The sequence below is a fragment of the Ranitomeya variabilis genome, chromosome 5 (assembly GCF_051348905.1).
Source record: "Ranitomeya variabilis isolate aRanVar5 chromosome 5, aRanVar5.hap1, whole genome shotgun sequence".
Lineage (NCBI taxonomy): Eukaryota > Metazoa > Chordata > Amphibia > Anura > Dendrobatidae > Ranitomeya > Ranitomeya variabilis.
Genome location: NC_135236.1, coordinates 288642116 through 288658965, shown reverse-complemented (window position 1 = coordinate 288658965; position 16850 = coordinate 288642116). Strand labels below are relative to the sequence as shown.

Sequence of the window (16850 nt, the reverse complement as noted above, 5' to 3'; positions counted from 1 at the left end):
CGCTTAGTAACCCGATGTTTACACCCTGGTTACCAGCGTAAATGTAAAAAAAACCAAACAGTACATACTCACCATCTGATGTCCGTCAGGTCCCTTGCCGTCTGCTTCCTGCTCTGACTGAGATCCGGCCGTACAGTGAGAGCACAGCAGTGACGTCACCGCTGCGCTCTGCTCTCACTGTACGGCGGCTCAGTCAGAGCGGGAAGCAGACAGCGATGGACCTGACGGACACCGAAAGGCGAGTATGTAGTGTTTGTTTTTTTTGGTAACCAGGGTAAACATCGGGTTACTAAGCGCGGCCCTGCACTTAGTAACCCGATGTTTACCCTGGTTACCCGGGTGCTGCAGGGGGACTTTGGCATCGTTGAAGACAGTTTCAACAATGCCGAAGTCGTTCCCCTGATCGTTGGTCGCTTGAGAGAGCTGTCTGTGTGACAGCTCTCCAGCGACCACACAACGACTTACCAACGATCACGGCCAGGTCGTATCGCTGGTCGTGATCGTTGGTAACTCGCTATGTGAGACGGGGCCTTAAGTCATGCTTATTTTTTTTTAACTTTTACCTGCCTTGGCCCTAATTTGTTCAGATCTCAGACAGAAACCTCTTTACAACTGAGGTAACAGATATTTATCTAAAAGAAATATTATGGTGCAATACTAATGTAGTAAACTACATTTATATAGGGTGCTCGGGGAAAACCTGGATTAAAAGGAGACAAAGGAGATTCAGGAGACATTGTAAGTTAACCAGAGTTAATATCCTTCATTTATCTTCTTTATCTTTCTTTTGTGATGTTTTAAATATGTGTATTGCATCTTTTTGACAATATATCCTTTTCATAGAATATTTGTTGTATTTTTATTAACAAATTATTATGGGTTACCTGAAGCTACCTGAAGCTCAATTTTTTCCCATCAACTCTTTAAAACATATTGAGTCAGATTTAATTAAACTGTATAAGTTTTAGACTGTGTAAATTTAAACTATGTGAAAGTGGATCTCTGCTGTGTGACAGTGGTGTTAAGACCTCAAACCGCATTCTTAAATGAACTACTGACCTATCAGCGTTATGAGTGTGTTTAGTGTAATCCATGATGACGTCGGCGCATGCCACGACTGCCTTTCTCATGTGATGGAAAATTCCTGGAGATGCTGTTGACACAGCTTTCCCCATCTCCAGTACTTCTGATGACGCTCATACTCTCAAATGCTTGTGTTCCACACCTAGCTGTCAAGAATGTCTCCAGGAGGTTTCCATCACATAAGAGGGGCAGTCACGGCATGCGCCAACGTCATGATGGATTACATTGAACACACTCACAACGCTGATAGGTCAGTACATCATTTAAGAATGTGGCAGCCCCTCACCCCAACATGTCCCCTGAAGAAGCTGGCTGTGAAACAAACGTCTGGGTGAGGGGTCGCTGAGGTGACTACTCTATAGGACTTACCAGGTGTTAGGTGTCGAGTTCCCACCACTGCACAGGGGGAATCTCGAACCATGTCCTCTGCAGTCTCCCATTTTTCCTCAGTCGCAGAGGAGCCTGCTCAGCAGAGACATCGGTCACAGCATCTTACTCAAGCTGATGCTGAGCATCTGGTTACTGCTGCCATCCTAGGTTCAGCTATTAACCAGTATTAATCAGCAGCGAGCAGACGCTCCAGGGACTGAGTCCTGCTTTTTGTCAACTGAGCATGCCCGTGGGACAACCACTCATTGGAGGTCGGGTGTTATGATCCTTAGAGGCTGAGGATCACAAATAGACCAGCAAGTGAATAAACTAAGGACAAGCTCTAGGGAGATGGTAACTGGACTGATCGCAAATCTGAACCTATCCAAAACAACTAGAGGTAGCCGGTGAACGTGCCTAAAAAATTCCTAGACGTCCCGAGCCAGCCTGAGGAACTAGCTACCCCTAAAGAGAAAGAAAGACCTCGCTTGCCTCCAGAGAAATAATCCCCAAAGATATAGAAGCCCCCAACAAATATTAACGGTGAAGTAAGAAGAAGGCACATACATAGGGATGAAATCAGATTCAGCAAAAGAGGCCCACTAGTACTAGAAAGCAGAAAATAGAGCAGGGGTCTATGCGATCAATAAAAAACCCTTACAAAATATCCATCCTGAGATTTCAAGAACCCACGCACCAACTAATGGTGTGTGGGGAGAAACTCAGTCCACTAGAGCATCCAGCAAGCGAGGGAATCACATTTTAGCAAGCTGGACAAGAAAACATGATAAACACTGCTGATCAAAAAATGAGCAAACAAAACTTAGCTTGTCCTGGATGGACTGGGAGCAAGGTAGTCAGAAGGAATCTGAGTAGCACTGATTACATCGACAGCCGGCAACGAGTGGAAGTAAAACAGAGCTATATAGGAACCTCCCAGACGATAACGAACCAGCTGATAGCCAGAGACCAGCAGGATAACAAACAAAGCCACCAGGGGGAGCCCAAAGCAAAAGTCACACCATACCACCAGTGACCACAAGAGGGAGCCCGAAAACAGAGTTCACAACAGTACCCCCCCCTTAAGGAGGGGTCACCGAACCCTCATGAAAACCCCCAGGGCGATCAGGATGAGCCACATGGAAGGCACGAACCAAATCGGCCGCATGAACATCAGAGGCGACAACCCAAGAATTATCCTCCTGACCATAGCCCTTCCACTTGACCAAATACTGGAGCCTCCGTCTAGAAACACGAGAATCCAAGATCTTCTCCACCACATATTCCAATTCTCCCTCAACCAGCACCGGGGCAGGAGGCTCAACCGGAGGAACTACAGGTACCACATACCTCCGCAACAACGAGCGATGGAACACATTATGAATAGCAAATGATGCCGGGAGGTCCAGACGGAATGACACAGGGCCAAGGACTTCCAGAATCTTATAAGGACCGATAAACCGAGGCTTGAACTTAGGAGAGGAGACCTTCATAGGAACGAAGCGAGAAGACAACCACACCAAGTCCCCAACGCGAAGTCGGGAACCCACACAGCGACGGCGGTTGGCAAAGAGCTGAGCCTTCTCTTGTGACAACTTCAAATTGTCAACCACATGATTCCAGATGCAACCTATCCACCACAACATCCACTCCAGGACAGTCAGAAGGCTCCACCTGACCCGAGGAAAAACAAGGATGAAACCCCGAATTACAAAAAAAAGGAGAAACCAAAGTAGCAGAACTAGCCCGATTATTAAGGGCAAACTCGGCCAACGGTAAAAAAGTAACCCAGTCGTCCTGGTCAGCAGAAACAAAACATCTTAAATAAGTCTCCAAGGTCTGATTAGTTCGCTCGGTTTGGCCATTCGTCTGAGGATGGAAGGCCGACGAAAAAGACAATTCAATGCCCAACTTAGCACAAAAGGTCCGCCAAAATCTAGACACAAACTGGGATCCTCTGTCAGAAACAATGTTCTCAGGAATCCCATGCAAACGAACCACATTTTGAAAAAACAGTGGAACCAACTCGGAGGAGGAAGGCAACTTAGGCAAGGGCACCAAATGGACCATCTTAGAAAAACGATCACACACCACCCAGATGACAGACATTCTCTGAGAGACAGGGAGATCTGAAATAAAATCCATGGAAATGTGCATCCAAGGCCTCTTCGGGACAGGCAAAGGTAACAGCAAACCACTGGCACGAGAACAGCAAGGCTTCGCCCGAGCACAAATTCCACAAGACTGCACAAAGGAACGCACATCCCGCGACAAGGAAGGCCACCAAAAAGACCTGGCCACCAAGTCTCTGGTACCAAATATTCCAGGATGGCCCGCCAACACCGAAGAATGAACCTCGGAGATGACTCTGTTGGTCCATCTATCCGGGACAAACAGTCTCTCCGGTGGACAGCGATCAGGTCTATCCGCCTGAAACTCTTGCAGCACACGTCGCAAATCTGGGGAGATGGCAGACAAAATCACCCCTTCTCCAAGGATACCAGCCGGCTCTGAATCTCCAGGAGAATCAGGCACAAAACTCCTAGAAAGAGCATCAGCCTTCACATTCTTCGAACCCGGCAGGTACGAGACCATGAAATCAAAACGAGAGAAAAACAACGACCAACGAGCCTGTCTAGGATTCAGCCGCTTGGCCGACTCGAGATAAATCAAATTCTTGTGGTCAGTCAAGACCACCACACGATGTTTAGCTCCCTCGAGCCAATGTCGCCACTCCTCAAATGCCCACTTCATAGCCAACAGCTCCCGATTACCGACATCATAATTCAGCTCGGCAGGCGAAAACTTTCTTGAAAAGAAAGCACATGGCTTCATCACAGAGCCATCGGGGCTTCTCTGCGACAAAACAGCCCCCGCTCCAATCTCGGAAGCATCAACCTCCACCTGGAAGGGAAGTGAGACATCTGGCTGACATAAGACTGGAGCCGAAGAAAACCGACGCTTCAGCTCCCGAAAGGCCTCCACAGCCGCAGAAGACCAATTAGTCACATCAGAACCCTTCTTGGTCAAATCCGTCAAAGGCTTAACAACGCCAGAAAAATTAGCTATGAAGCGACGGTAAAAATTAGCAAAACCCAAGAACTTCTGAAGACTCTTAACAGATGTAGGCTGCGTCCAGTCATGAATAGCCTGAACCTTGACTGGGTCCATCTCAATAGTAGAAGGAGAAAAAATGAAACCCAAAAAAGAAATCTTCTGGACTCCAAAAAGACATTTTGAGCCCTTCACAAATAAAGCATTGTCACGTAGGACATGAAAGACCATCCTGACCTGCTTAACATGAGACTCCCAATCATCCGAAAAAAACAGAATATCATCCAGATACACAATCATAAACTTATCCAGATATTCACGGAAGATGTCATGCATAAAGGACTGAAAGACTGAAGGAGCATTAGAAAGTCCAAAAGGCATCACCAAGTACTCAAAATGGCCTTCAGGCGTATTAAATGCAGTTTTCCATTCATCACCCTGTTTTATACGCACAAGGTTATACGCACCACGAAGATCTATCTTGGTGAACCAACTAGACCCCCTAATGCGAGCAAACAAATCAGTTAACAATGGCAAAGGATACTGAAATTTGACCGTGATTTTATTCAAAAGGCGATAATCAATACAGGGTCTCAGGGAACCATCCTTTTTAGCCACAAAAAAGAATCCTGCACCAAGAGGGGATGAGGACGGGCAAATATGTCCCTTCTCTAAAGACTCCTTTATATAACTCCGCATGGCAGCATGCTCCTGCACAGATAAATTGAAAAGTCGTCCCTTAGGAAACTTACTACCAGGAATCAAATTTATAGCACAATCACAGTCCCTATGAGGAGGTAGAGAATTGAGTTTGGGCTCCTCAAATACATCCTGGTAGTCTGACAAAAACGTAGGGACCTCAGAAGGAGTGGACGAAGCAATTGACACCACAGGAGCGTCACCATGAATTCCCTGACATCCCCACCTTGACACCGACATAGCTTTCCAATCCAGGACTGGATTATGAGTCTGCAACCATGGTAGACCCAACACGACGACATCATGCAAATTATGCAGTACAAGAAAGCGAATCACCTCCTGATGAACAGGAGTCATGCACATGGTCACTTGTGTCCAGTACTGAGGTCTATTCGTAGCCAATGGTGTAGAATCAATTCCCCTTAGTGGAATAGGGAATTTTAAAGGCTCCAAATCAAAACCACAGCGCCTGGCAAATGACCAATCCATCAGACTCAGGGCGGCACCTGAATCTACAAAAGCATTAACCGGGTAAGATGACAGGGAACAAATCAGGGTAACAGACAAAATGAACTTAGGCTGTAAAGTACCAATGGTGACAGATTTATCAACCTTTTTTTTGCGCTTAGAGCATGCTGAGATAACATGAGCTGAGTCACCACAGTAAAAGCACAACCCATTTTGCCGTCTATAATTTTGCCGTTCACTTCTGGTCAGAATTCTGTCACATTGCATAGATTCAGGTGTCTGTTCAGAAGACACCGCCAAATGGTGCACAGGTTTGCGCTCCCGCAAACGCCGATCAATCTGAATGGCCAGAGTCATTGACTCATTCAGACCTGCAGGCGTAGGGAACCCCACCATGACATTCTTAATGGCTTCAGAAAGACCTTCTCTGAAATTTGCAGCCAGGGCACACTCATTCCACTGAGTAAGCACCGACCATTTCCGAAATTTCTGGCAGTACACCTCTGCTTCATCTTGCCCCTGCGAGAGGGCCAATAACGTTTTTTCAGCCTGGTTCTCAAGATTAGGTTCCTCATAGAGAAATCCAAGGGCTAGAAAAAACGCATCTACACTAAGCAATGCAGGATCCCCTGGCGCCAATGCGAAGGCCCAATCTTGGGGGTCACCACGCAAAAAGGAAATGATAATCTTAACTTGCTGAACGGCATCACCGAGGAACAAGGTTTCAAAGAAAGAAACAACTTACAATTGTTCCTAAAATTCAGGAACCTAGATCTATCTCCAGAAAACAACTCCGGAATAGGTATTCTAGGCTCTGACATAGGACTGTAAACAACAAAATCCTGAATACTTTGAACCCTAGCAGCAAGATGATCCAGACTGGAAGCCAAGCTCTGGACATCCATGTCAGCAGCTGAACTGAGAGCCCCACCAAGATTAAGAGGAGGAGAGAAGCTAGCCACAGCAGCTAGACACACGGCAAAAAAAAAAAAAAATTTCTCAAGGCTTCTTTTCTCCTGCTTCTGCCATGCAATTAACACTTTATGGGCCGGCTGTACTGTTATGATCCTTAGAGGCTGAGGATCACGAATAGACCAGCAAGTGAATAAACTAAGGACAAGCTCTAGGGAGATGGTAACTGGACTGATCGCAAATCTGAACCTATCCAAAACAACTAGAGGTAGCCGGTGAACGTGCCTAAAAAATTCCTAGACGTCCCGAGCCAGCCTGAGGAACTAGCTACCCCTAAAGAGAAAGAAAGACCTCGCTTGCCTCCAGAGAAATAATCCCCAAAGATATAGAAGCCCCCAACAAATATTAACGGTGAAGTAAGAAGAAGGCACATACGTAGGGATGAAATCAGATTCAGCAAAAGAGGCCCACTAGTACTAGAAAGCAGAAAATAGAGCAGGGGTCTATGCGATCAATAAAAAACCCTTACAAAATATTCATCCTGAGATTTCAAGAACCCACGCACCAACTAATGGTGTGTGGGGAGAAACTCAGTCCACTAGAGAATCCAGCAAGCGAGGGAATCACATTCTAGCAAGCTGGACAAGAAAACATGATAAACACTGCTGATCAAAAAATGAGCAAACAAAACTTAGCTAGTCCTGGATGGACTGGGAGCAAGGTAGTCAGAAGGAATCTGAGTAGCACTGATTACATCGACAGCCGGCAACAAGTGGAAGTAAAACAGAGCTATATAGGAACCTCCCAGACGATAACGAACCAGCTGATAGCCAGAGACCAGCAGGATAACAAACAAAGCCACCAGGGGGAGCCCAAAGCAAAAGTCACACCATACCACCAGTGACCACAAGAGGGAGCCTGAAAACAGAGTTCACAACAGTCGGGGGTCACATGCTCAGGTCCTGAAGCGGCCCTGATTGGACCACTGGGAAGGTCCCAGAAGGACACTGCTATAAAAGGTTCATGCGATAGTATAAACCCAATATTCTGTGTGTGAGAATGCGTGTTTGTTATCTGGTGAAAGCTCCTAATCACCCCCTTTTGCTGAATAAATCTTGCCAAATCAGACAAAGTGATTTTCTGGATTTGTTTTCTCATTTTGACTTTCATAGTTGTGGTCTACCTATGATGTCAATTACAGGCCTCTCTCATCTTTTTAAGTGGGAGACTTGGACATTTGGTGGCTGACTAAATACTTTTTTCCCGAATGTAAACATTTAAAGCTACAGTAGTATATAGCTTATTACCTTGATTCCATCTTATTATCTACACCCAGCATCCCTTATTTTGGCAAGTCTGCTTTTCATCATTTTTTTAATGTATTTATGATTGAATAAAAATTCAAAATATTTTAATGCAATGGATCGCTTCGATATTAGATCCCTCATTCATGGGGGTCAGATTTCCTGAATTAGCATGTAGCAGCCATCAAGTTCATTTTGTGGATGTGCAATATTTTAAGTTATTTGTCCCTATATTCTCACACATTGCCAATGAAGACTGGAACTATTAACCCCTTCCCGACATTTGACGTACTATCCCGTCGAGGTGGGGTGGGCCCGTATGACCGCCGACGGGATAGTACGTCATAGCCGATCGGCCGCGCTCACGGGGGGAGCGCGGCCGATCGCGGCCGGGTGTCGGCTGCATATCGCAGCTGACATCCGGCACTATGTCACGGACCGCCCCCGGCACATTAACCCCCGGCACACCGCGATCAAACATGATCGCGATGTGCCGGCGATGCAGGGAAGCATCGCGCAGGGAGGGGGCTCCCTGCGGGCTTCCCTGAGCCCCCCGCAGCAACGCGATGTGATCGCGTTGCTGCGAGGGTCTTACCTCCCTCCCTGCCTGCTCCAGACCCGGATCCAAGATGGCCGCGGATCCGGGTCCTGCAGGGAGGGAGGTGGCTTCACAGAAGCCTGCTCAGAGCAGGCACTGTGAAGCAGCCTGCACTTCTCGCAGATCGGTGATCTGTCAGAGTGCTATGCAAACTGACAGATCACCGATCTGTATTGTCCCCCCCTGGGGCAAAGTAAAAAAGTTAAAAAAAAAATTTCCAAATGTGTAAAAAAAAAAAAAAAAAAATATTCCAAAATAATGAAAAAAAAAAAAATTATTCCCATAAATACATTTCTTTATCTAAATTAAAAAAAAAAAACAATAAAAGTACACATATTTAGTATCGCCACGTCCGTAATGACCCAACCTATAAAACTGCCACACTAGTTAACCCCTTCAGTAAACACCGTAAGAAAAAAAAAAAAAAACGAGGCAAAAAACAACGCTTTATTACCATACCGCCGAACAAAAAGTGGAATAACACGCGATCAAAAAGACTGATATAAATATCCATGGTACCGCTGAAAACGTCATCTTGTCCCGCAAAAAACAAGCCACCATACAGCATCATCAGCAAAAAAATAAAAAAGTTATAGTCCTGAGAATAAAGCGATACCAAAATAATTATTTTTTCTATAAAATAGTTTTTATCGTATAAAAGCGCCAAAACATAAAAAAAATGATATAAATGAGATATCGCTGTAATCATACTGACCCGACGAATAAAACTGCTTTATCAATTTTACCAAACCCGGAACGGTATAAACGCCTCTCCCAAAAGAAATTCATGAATAGCAGGTTTTTGGTCATTCTGCCTCACAAAAATCGGAATAAAAAGCGATCAAAAACGGTCACGTGTCCGAAAATGTTACCAATAAAAACGTCAACTCGTCCCGCAAAAAACAAGACCTCACATGACTCTGTGGAGCAAATGTGGAAAAATTATAGGTCTCAAAATGTGGAGACGCAAAAACTTTTTTGCTATAAAAAGCGTCGCTGGTTTCACACTTGCGTTTTTGTCTGCAGCGTTTTTTGCACAAAAAAACGCATGCGTTTTTTCCCTATATTTAACATTGAAAACGCATGCGGTTTTTTTGTACGCGTTTGGTCGTGTTTTCAAACGCATGCGGTTTTTTTCTGCATGCGTTCATTTTCAGAAATACAACCTGCAGTATTTTCTTGCGTTTTTAAGCACATGCGTTTGTTTGCGTTAAAAACGCATGCATTTTTATCGAAAAAAACAGAAAACACACTGAAAAGCCACCCACCACCATCAAGGTGATAAAGGGATCCAAACCCTAACCCTAACTCTACCCCTAACCTCACCCCTAACCGTTTAATGAACATTTTCTGACAGTCATAGTGCCACGTATTTCAGTGCCACATATTTCAGTGCCACGTATTTCAGTGCCACGTATTTCAGTGCCACGTATTTCAGTGCCATGTATTTCAGTGCCACGTATCACGTATTTCAGTGCCACGTGTTTCAGTGCCACGTATTTCAGTGCCACGTATCACGTATTTCAGTGCCACATATTTTAGTACCACGTATTTCAGTTGCACGTATTTCAGTGCCACGTATTTCAGTGCCACGTATTTCAGTGCCACGTATTTCAGTGCCACGTATCACGTATTTCAGTGCCACGTGTTTCAGTGCCACGTATTTAAGTGCCACGTATCACATATTTCAGTGCCACGTATTTCAGTGCCACGTATTTCAGTGCCACGTATTTCAGTGCCACGTATTTCAGTGCCACGTATTTCAGTGCCACATATCACATATTTCAGTGCCACTTATTTAAGTGCCACGTATTTCAGTGCCACGTATTTCAGTGCCACGTATTTCAGTGCCACGTATTTCAGTGCCACGTGTTTCAGTGCCACGTATTTAAGTGCCACGTATCACGTATTTCAGTGCCACGTATTTCAGTGCCACGTATTTCAGTGCCACGTATTTCAGTGCCACGTATTTCAGTGCCACGTATTTATGTGAATATCACTTATTTCAGTGCCACTTATTTAAGTGCCACGTATTTAAGTGCCACGTATTTCAGTGCCACGTATTTCAGTGCCACGTATTTAAGTGCCACGTATTTCAGTGCCACGTATTTCAGTGCCACGTATTTCAGTGCCACGTATTTCAGTGCCATGTATCACGTATTTCAGTGCCACGTATTTCAGTGCCACGTATTTCAGTGCCACGTGTTTCAGTGCCACGTATTTAAGTGCCACGTATCACGTATTTCAGTGCCACGTATTTCAGTGCCACGTATTTCAGTGCCACGTATTTCAGTGCCACGTATTTCAGTGCCACGTATTTCAGTCACGTTTAGGGTTAGGGTTAGGGGTAGGGTTAGGGTTAGGGCTAGGGTTGGAGGTAAAGTTAGGGTTGGGGCTAAAGTTAGGGTTGGGGCTAAAGTTAGGGTTAGGGTTTGGATTACATTTACGTTTGGATTAGGGTTGGGATTAGAATTATGGGTGTGTCAGGGCTAGGGGTGTGGTTAGGGTTACCGTTGGGATTAGGGTTAGGGGTGTGTTTGGGTTAGGGTTTCAGGTAGAATTGGGGGGTTTCCACTGTCCAGGCACATCAGGGGCTCTCCAAGCGCGACATGGCGTCCAATCTCAATTCCAGCCAATTCTGCGTTGAAAAAGTAAAACAGTGCTCCTTCCCTTCCGAGCTCTCCCGTGCGCCCAAAAAGGGGTTTACCCCAACATATGTGTTATCAGCGTACTCGGGACAAATTGAACAACAACTTCTGGGGTCCAAGTTCTCTTGTTATCCTTAGGAAAATAAAAATTTGGGGGGCTAAAAATCATTTTTGTGGGAAAAAAAAGATGTTTTATTTTCACGGCTCTGCATTATAAACTGTAGTGAAACACTTGGGGGTTCAAAGTTCTCACAACACATCTAGATAAGTTCCTTGGGAGGTCTAGTTTCCAATATGGGGTCACTTGTGGGGGGTTTGTACTGTTTGGGTACATCAGAGGCTCTGCAAATGCAACGTGACGCCTGCAGACCAATCCATTTAAGGCTGCATTCCAAATGGCGCTCCTTCCCTTCCGAGCTCTGTCATGCGCACAAACAGTGGTTCCCCCCGACATATGGGGTATCAGCGTACTCAGGACAAATTGGACAACAACTTTTGGGGTCTAATTTATCCTGTTACCCTTGTGAAAATACAAAACTGGGGGCTAAAAAATCATTTTTGTGAAAAAAAAAAAAGAATTTTTATTTTCACGGCTTTGCGCTATAAACTTTAGTGAAACACTTGGGGGTTCAAAGTTCTCAAAACACATCTAGATAAGTTCCTTGGGAGGTCTAGTTTCCAATATGGGGTCACTTGTGGGGGGTTTGTACTGTTTGGGTACATCAGGGGCTCTGCAAATGCAACGTGACGGCTGCTGACCAATCCATTTAAGTCTGCATTCCAAATGGCGCTCCTTCCCTTCCGAGCTCTGTCATGCGCCCAAACAGTGGTTCCCCCCCACATATGGGGTATCAGCGTACTCAGGACAAATTGGAAAACAAATTTTGGGGTCCAATTTATTCTGTTACCCTTGTAAAAATACAAAGCTGGGGGCTAAAAAATCATTTTTGAGAAAAAAAAAAAAAATTATTTTCACGGCTCTGCGTTATAATCTGTAGTGAAACACTTGGGGGTTCAAAGCTCTCAAAACACATCTAGATACGTTCCTTAGGGGGTCTACTTTCCAAAATGGTGTCACTTGTAGGGAGTTTCAATGTTTAGGCACATCAGGGGCTCTCCAAACGCAACATGGCGTCCCATCTCAATTCCAGTCAATTTTGCATTGAAAAGTCAAATGGCGCTCCTTCCCTTCCAAGCTCTGCCATGCGCCCAAACAATGGTTTACACCCACATATGGGGTATCAGCGTACTCAGGACAAATTGCACAATATTTTTTGGGGTCCAATTTCTTCTCTTACCCTTGGGAAAATAAAAAATTGGGGGCGAAAAGATCATTTTTGTGAAAAAATATGATTTTTTATTTTTACGGCTCTGCATTATAAACTTCTGTGAAGCACTTGGTGGGTCAAAGTGCTCACCACACATCTAGATAAGTTCCTTAGGGGGTCTACTTTCCAAAATGGTGTCACTTGTAGGGAGTTTCAATGTTTAGGCACATCAGGGGCTCTCCAAACGCAACATGGCGTCCCATCTCAATTCCAGTCAATTTTGCATTGAAAAGTCAAATGGCGCTCCTTCCCTTCCAAGCTCTGCCATGCGCCCAAACAATGGTTTACACCCACATATGGGGTATCAGCGTACTCAGGACAAATTGCACAACATTTTTTGGGGTCCAATTTCTTCTCTTACCCTTGGGAAAATAAAAAATTGGGGGCGAAAAGATCATTTTTGTGAAAAAATATGATTTTTTATTTTTACGGCTCTGCATTATAAACTTCTGTGAAGCACTTGGTGGGTCAAAGTGCTCACCACACATCTAGATAAGTTCCTTAGGGGGTCTACTTTCCAAAATGGTGTCACTTGTAGGGAGTTTCAATGTTTAGGCACATCAGGGGCTCTCCAAACGCAACATGGCGTCCCATCTCAATTCCAGTCAATTTTGCATTGAAAAGTCAAATGGCGCTCCTTCCCTTCCAAGCTCTGCCATGCGCCCAAACAATGGTTTACACCCACATATGGGGTATCAGCGTACTCAGGACAAATTGCACAACATTTTTTGGGGTCCAATTTCTTCTCTTACCCTTGGGAAAATAAAAAATTGGGGGCGAAAAGATCATTTTTGTGAAAAAATATGATTTTTTATTTTTACGGCTCTGCATTATAAACTTCTGTGAAGCACTTGGTGGGTCAAAGTGCTCACCACACATCTAGATAAGTTCCTTAGGGGGTCTACTTTCCAAAATGGTGTCACTTGTAGGGAGTTTCAATGTTTAGGCACATCAGGGGCTCTCCAAACGCAACATGGCGTCCCATCTCAATTCCAGTCAATTTTGCATTGAAAAGTCAAATGGCGCTCCTTCCCTTCCAAGCTCTGCCATGCGCCCAAACAATGGTTTACACCCACATATGGGGTATCAGCGTACTCAGGACAAATTGCACAACATTTTTTGGGGTCCAATTTCTTCTCTTACCCTTGGGAAAATAAAAAATTGGGGGCGAAAAGATCATTTTTGTGAAAAAATATGATTTTTTATTTTTACGGCTCTGCATTATAAACTTCTGTGAAGCACTTGGTGGGTCAAAGTGCTCACCACACATCTAGATAAGTTCCTTAGGGGGTCTACTTTCCAAAATGGTGTCACTTGTAGGGAGTTTCAATGTTTAGGCACATCAGGGGCTCTCCAAACGCAACATGGCGTCCCATCTCAATTCCAGTCAATTTTGCATTGAAAAGTCAAATGGCGCTCCTTCCCTTCCAAGCTCTGCCATGCGCCCAAACAATGGTTTACACCCACATATGGGGTATCAGCGTACTCAGGACAAATTGCACAACATTTTTTGGGGTCCAATTTCTTCTCTTACCCTTGGGAAAATAAAAAATTGGGGGCGAAAAGATCATTTTTGTGAAAAAATATGATTTTTTATTTTTACGGCTCTGCATTATAAACTTCTGTGAAGCACTTGGTGGGTCAAAGTGCTCACCACACATCTAGATAAGTTCCTTAGGGGGTCTACTTTCCAAAATGGTGTCACTTGTAGGGAGTTTCAATGTTTAGGCACATCAGGGGCTCTCCAAACGCAACATGGCGTCCCATCTCAATTCCAGTCAATTTTGCATTGAAAAGTCAAATGGCGCTCCTTCCCTTCCAAGCTCTGCCATGCGCCTAAACAATGGTTTACACCCACATATGGGGTATCATCGTACTCAGGACAAATTGTACAACAACTTTGGGGGTCCATTTTCTCCTGTTACCCTTGGTAAAATAAAACAAATTGGAGCTGAAATAAATTTTGTGTGAAAAAAAGTTAAATGTTCATTTTTATTTAAACATTCCAAAAATTCCTGTGAAACACCTGAAGGGTTAATAAACTTCTTGAATGTGGTTTTGAGCACCTTGAGGGATGCAGTTTTTAGAATGGTGTCACACTTGAGTATTTTCTATCATATAGACCCCTCAAAATGACTTCAAATGAGATGTGGTCCCTAAAAAAAAATGGTGTTGTAAAAATGAGAAATTGCTGGTCAACTTTTAACCCTTATAACTCCGTCACAAAAAAAAATTTTGGTTCCAAAATTGTACTGATGTAAAGTAGACATGTGGGAAATGTTACTTATTAAGTATTTTGCGTGACATATGTCTGTGATTTAAGGGCACAAAAATTCAAAGTTGGAAAATTGCAAAATTTTCAAAATTTTCGCCAAATTTCCATTTTTTTCACAAATAAACGCAAGTTATATAGAATAAATTTTACATTTAACATGAAGTACAATATGTCACGAGAAAACAATGTCAGAATCGCCAAGATCCGTCAAAGCGTTCCAGAGTTATAGCCTCATAAAGGGACAGTGGTCAGAATTGTAAAAATTGGCCCGGTCATTAACGTGCAAACCACCCTTGGGGGTGAAGGGGTTAAAGATAAAGAAAAGTTAGATGCTTTTACAATTATGTCTTTCAGTAATGTTAATATTGGTTTCTGGACAAAAAAATTGTCTTCCAATTTAAAGGGTTGGTCGTGTCTTATTTCAGGAGTGCACCGCACACCAGCTTTCTGACTTCATTGGGGTCAGGCGCTCCTTCTACAGTGACAATTTTGGCCAGCAGTATCGTTGTGCTGTTGGCTCGAACTGTATGCTGTCAATGTGAGGGATAGCGGAGCAGAATTGAGCTGGCCGGTATAAGAGCTAACAGGTCACCCCTCCGACTAGACTCAGTGCTGTGCTTAGAAGCTCAATAGAAAAGAGCTTGTGAGCGCTGCCCATGTTTGATCACCGCTGACAGTAGTGGCTTGTTCCCTTGGCAATGACCAATAAACATAAATATATTAAAGGGTTACAAGGATAATGGAGTCAGTGAGAAATATCAAATTCAAAACATGCTTAATTTCTCTACCTATCTTTAAACAAGAAAATAACTCTTTAATGTTTGTAATACAGGGCAGAGCTGGGTTGCCAGGTCCCATAGGACTCGATGGTCTCCCAGGACTTCAAGGAATAAAAGGAGAAAAGGTAAATAATGCATACGAAGTAAGGAAGGTTGGTAATGGAGCAAGATCCATTTTATAAACATTTTAGACTCTGTACACACTAGTGTCATGAATCTGTTTGCCAAATCTTTCTAAAAATGACATTTGGAAATTCCAACAGAAACATTTGTATTGCCAAGGTTCTGTTACTTTTTGACAAAGTTAGTGCTGTAGGCTGCGATATTCTTGCCAGAACCCTTGATGGGTACTCAATAAATTAAGTAAACACAAGTATGAAAAGACCCTAACACTAGGAAAATGAGTAATCTTTCTCTGAGTTACATAGTTTCCCATACTTCAGAATTACCTTATTTCTGTTTTTGCTTTTTTTATGTGAAAAAATTTCATTTGGAACATTTAACTATGAGAAAAAATATTAAATTAGTTTCCACTGTTTTTGCATCAGTTTTCATTATGTTTTTCTATAGGGAGAAGCAGGCATTGGCGTTCCTGGAATACCTGGCTTAAAGGGAATGTTAGGTGAAAAGGTGAGTATTCTTTTGAATGTTTTTGTTGTGACTAAGGCTTCTTTCACACTTCAGTTGCTTGGCGTCAGTCAGCTCCGACATAGTGACGGATCGACGGATCCATCACAATTGTTGAGAAAACGGTTCTAACGGATCAGTTTTTTTGACGGATCCGTTACTTGGGAAAAGTATCTACTTTTTGGAGCATGCGCAATTGAAAAAGCGGATTGGGGCGACAGATCCGCCGAAATGACGGTCGCGACGGATCCATCGCCCATAGGCGGCCATTCTATGGAATGGCGGATGCGACGGATCCGTCGCGAACCGCCATTTCGGCGCAGACAAAAAACGTTCCAATGGCCGTCAATGTCTAGATGACATCCGCTAAATCTTGATGGATCCGTCGCATGGCGGATGGAACGGACGACCATCCCCACAATCCGTAGCTAATGCATGTCTATGGGAAAATAGCGGATCCGCCCAAAAAAAATGGCGGATCCGCTATTTGACGAAAATGGCGGTTTCTGACTGATGCCAAAAGACTGAAGTGTGAAAGAGGCCTTACCTACCCACAAAAAAGGCTGCGCTAATTATTTTTGTTATGTAATAAAAGATGATGACTGACTACTCTCTGGCATAGAGCACTAAGATGGCAACTACAGAGGTGATTGTGGGGCTGTTGGTTGTCACTGTAATATATTAGTAGCCACATAATTGGGGCAAG

General features: G+C 43.9%; 1 protein-coding gene across 1 annotated transcript in view; it reads left to right on the top strand.

Annotated features, from left to right (window-relative positions):
• LOC143774986 (uncharacterized) overlaps window positions 1-16850 on the top strand; it is an 862433-nt gene that overhangs the window by 286676 nt on the left and 558907 nt on the right. Inside the window, exons 36-38 of the mRNA XM_077262800.1 lie at window positions 685-738; window positions 15571-15642; window positions 16088-16147. Of these exons, the coding sequence (XP_077118915.1) occupies window positions 685-738; window positions 15571-15642; window positions 16088-16147 (186 nt within the window). The remainder of the gene's footprint in view (window positions 1-684; window positions 739-15570; window positions 15643-16087; window positions 16148-16850) is intronic.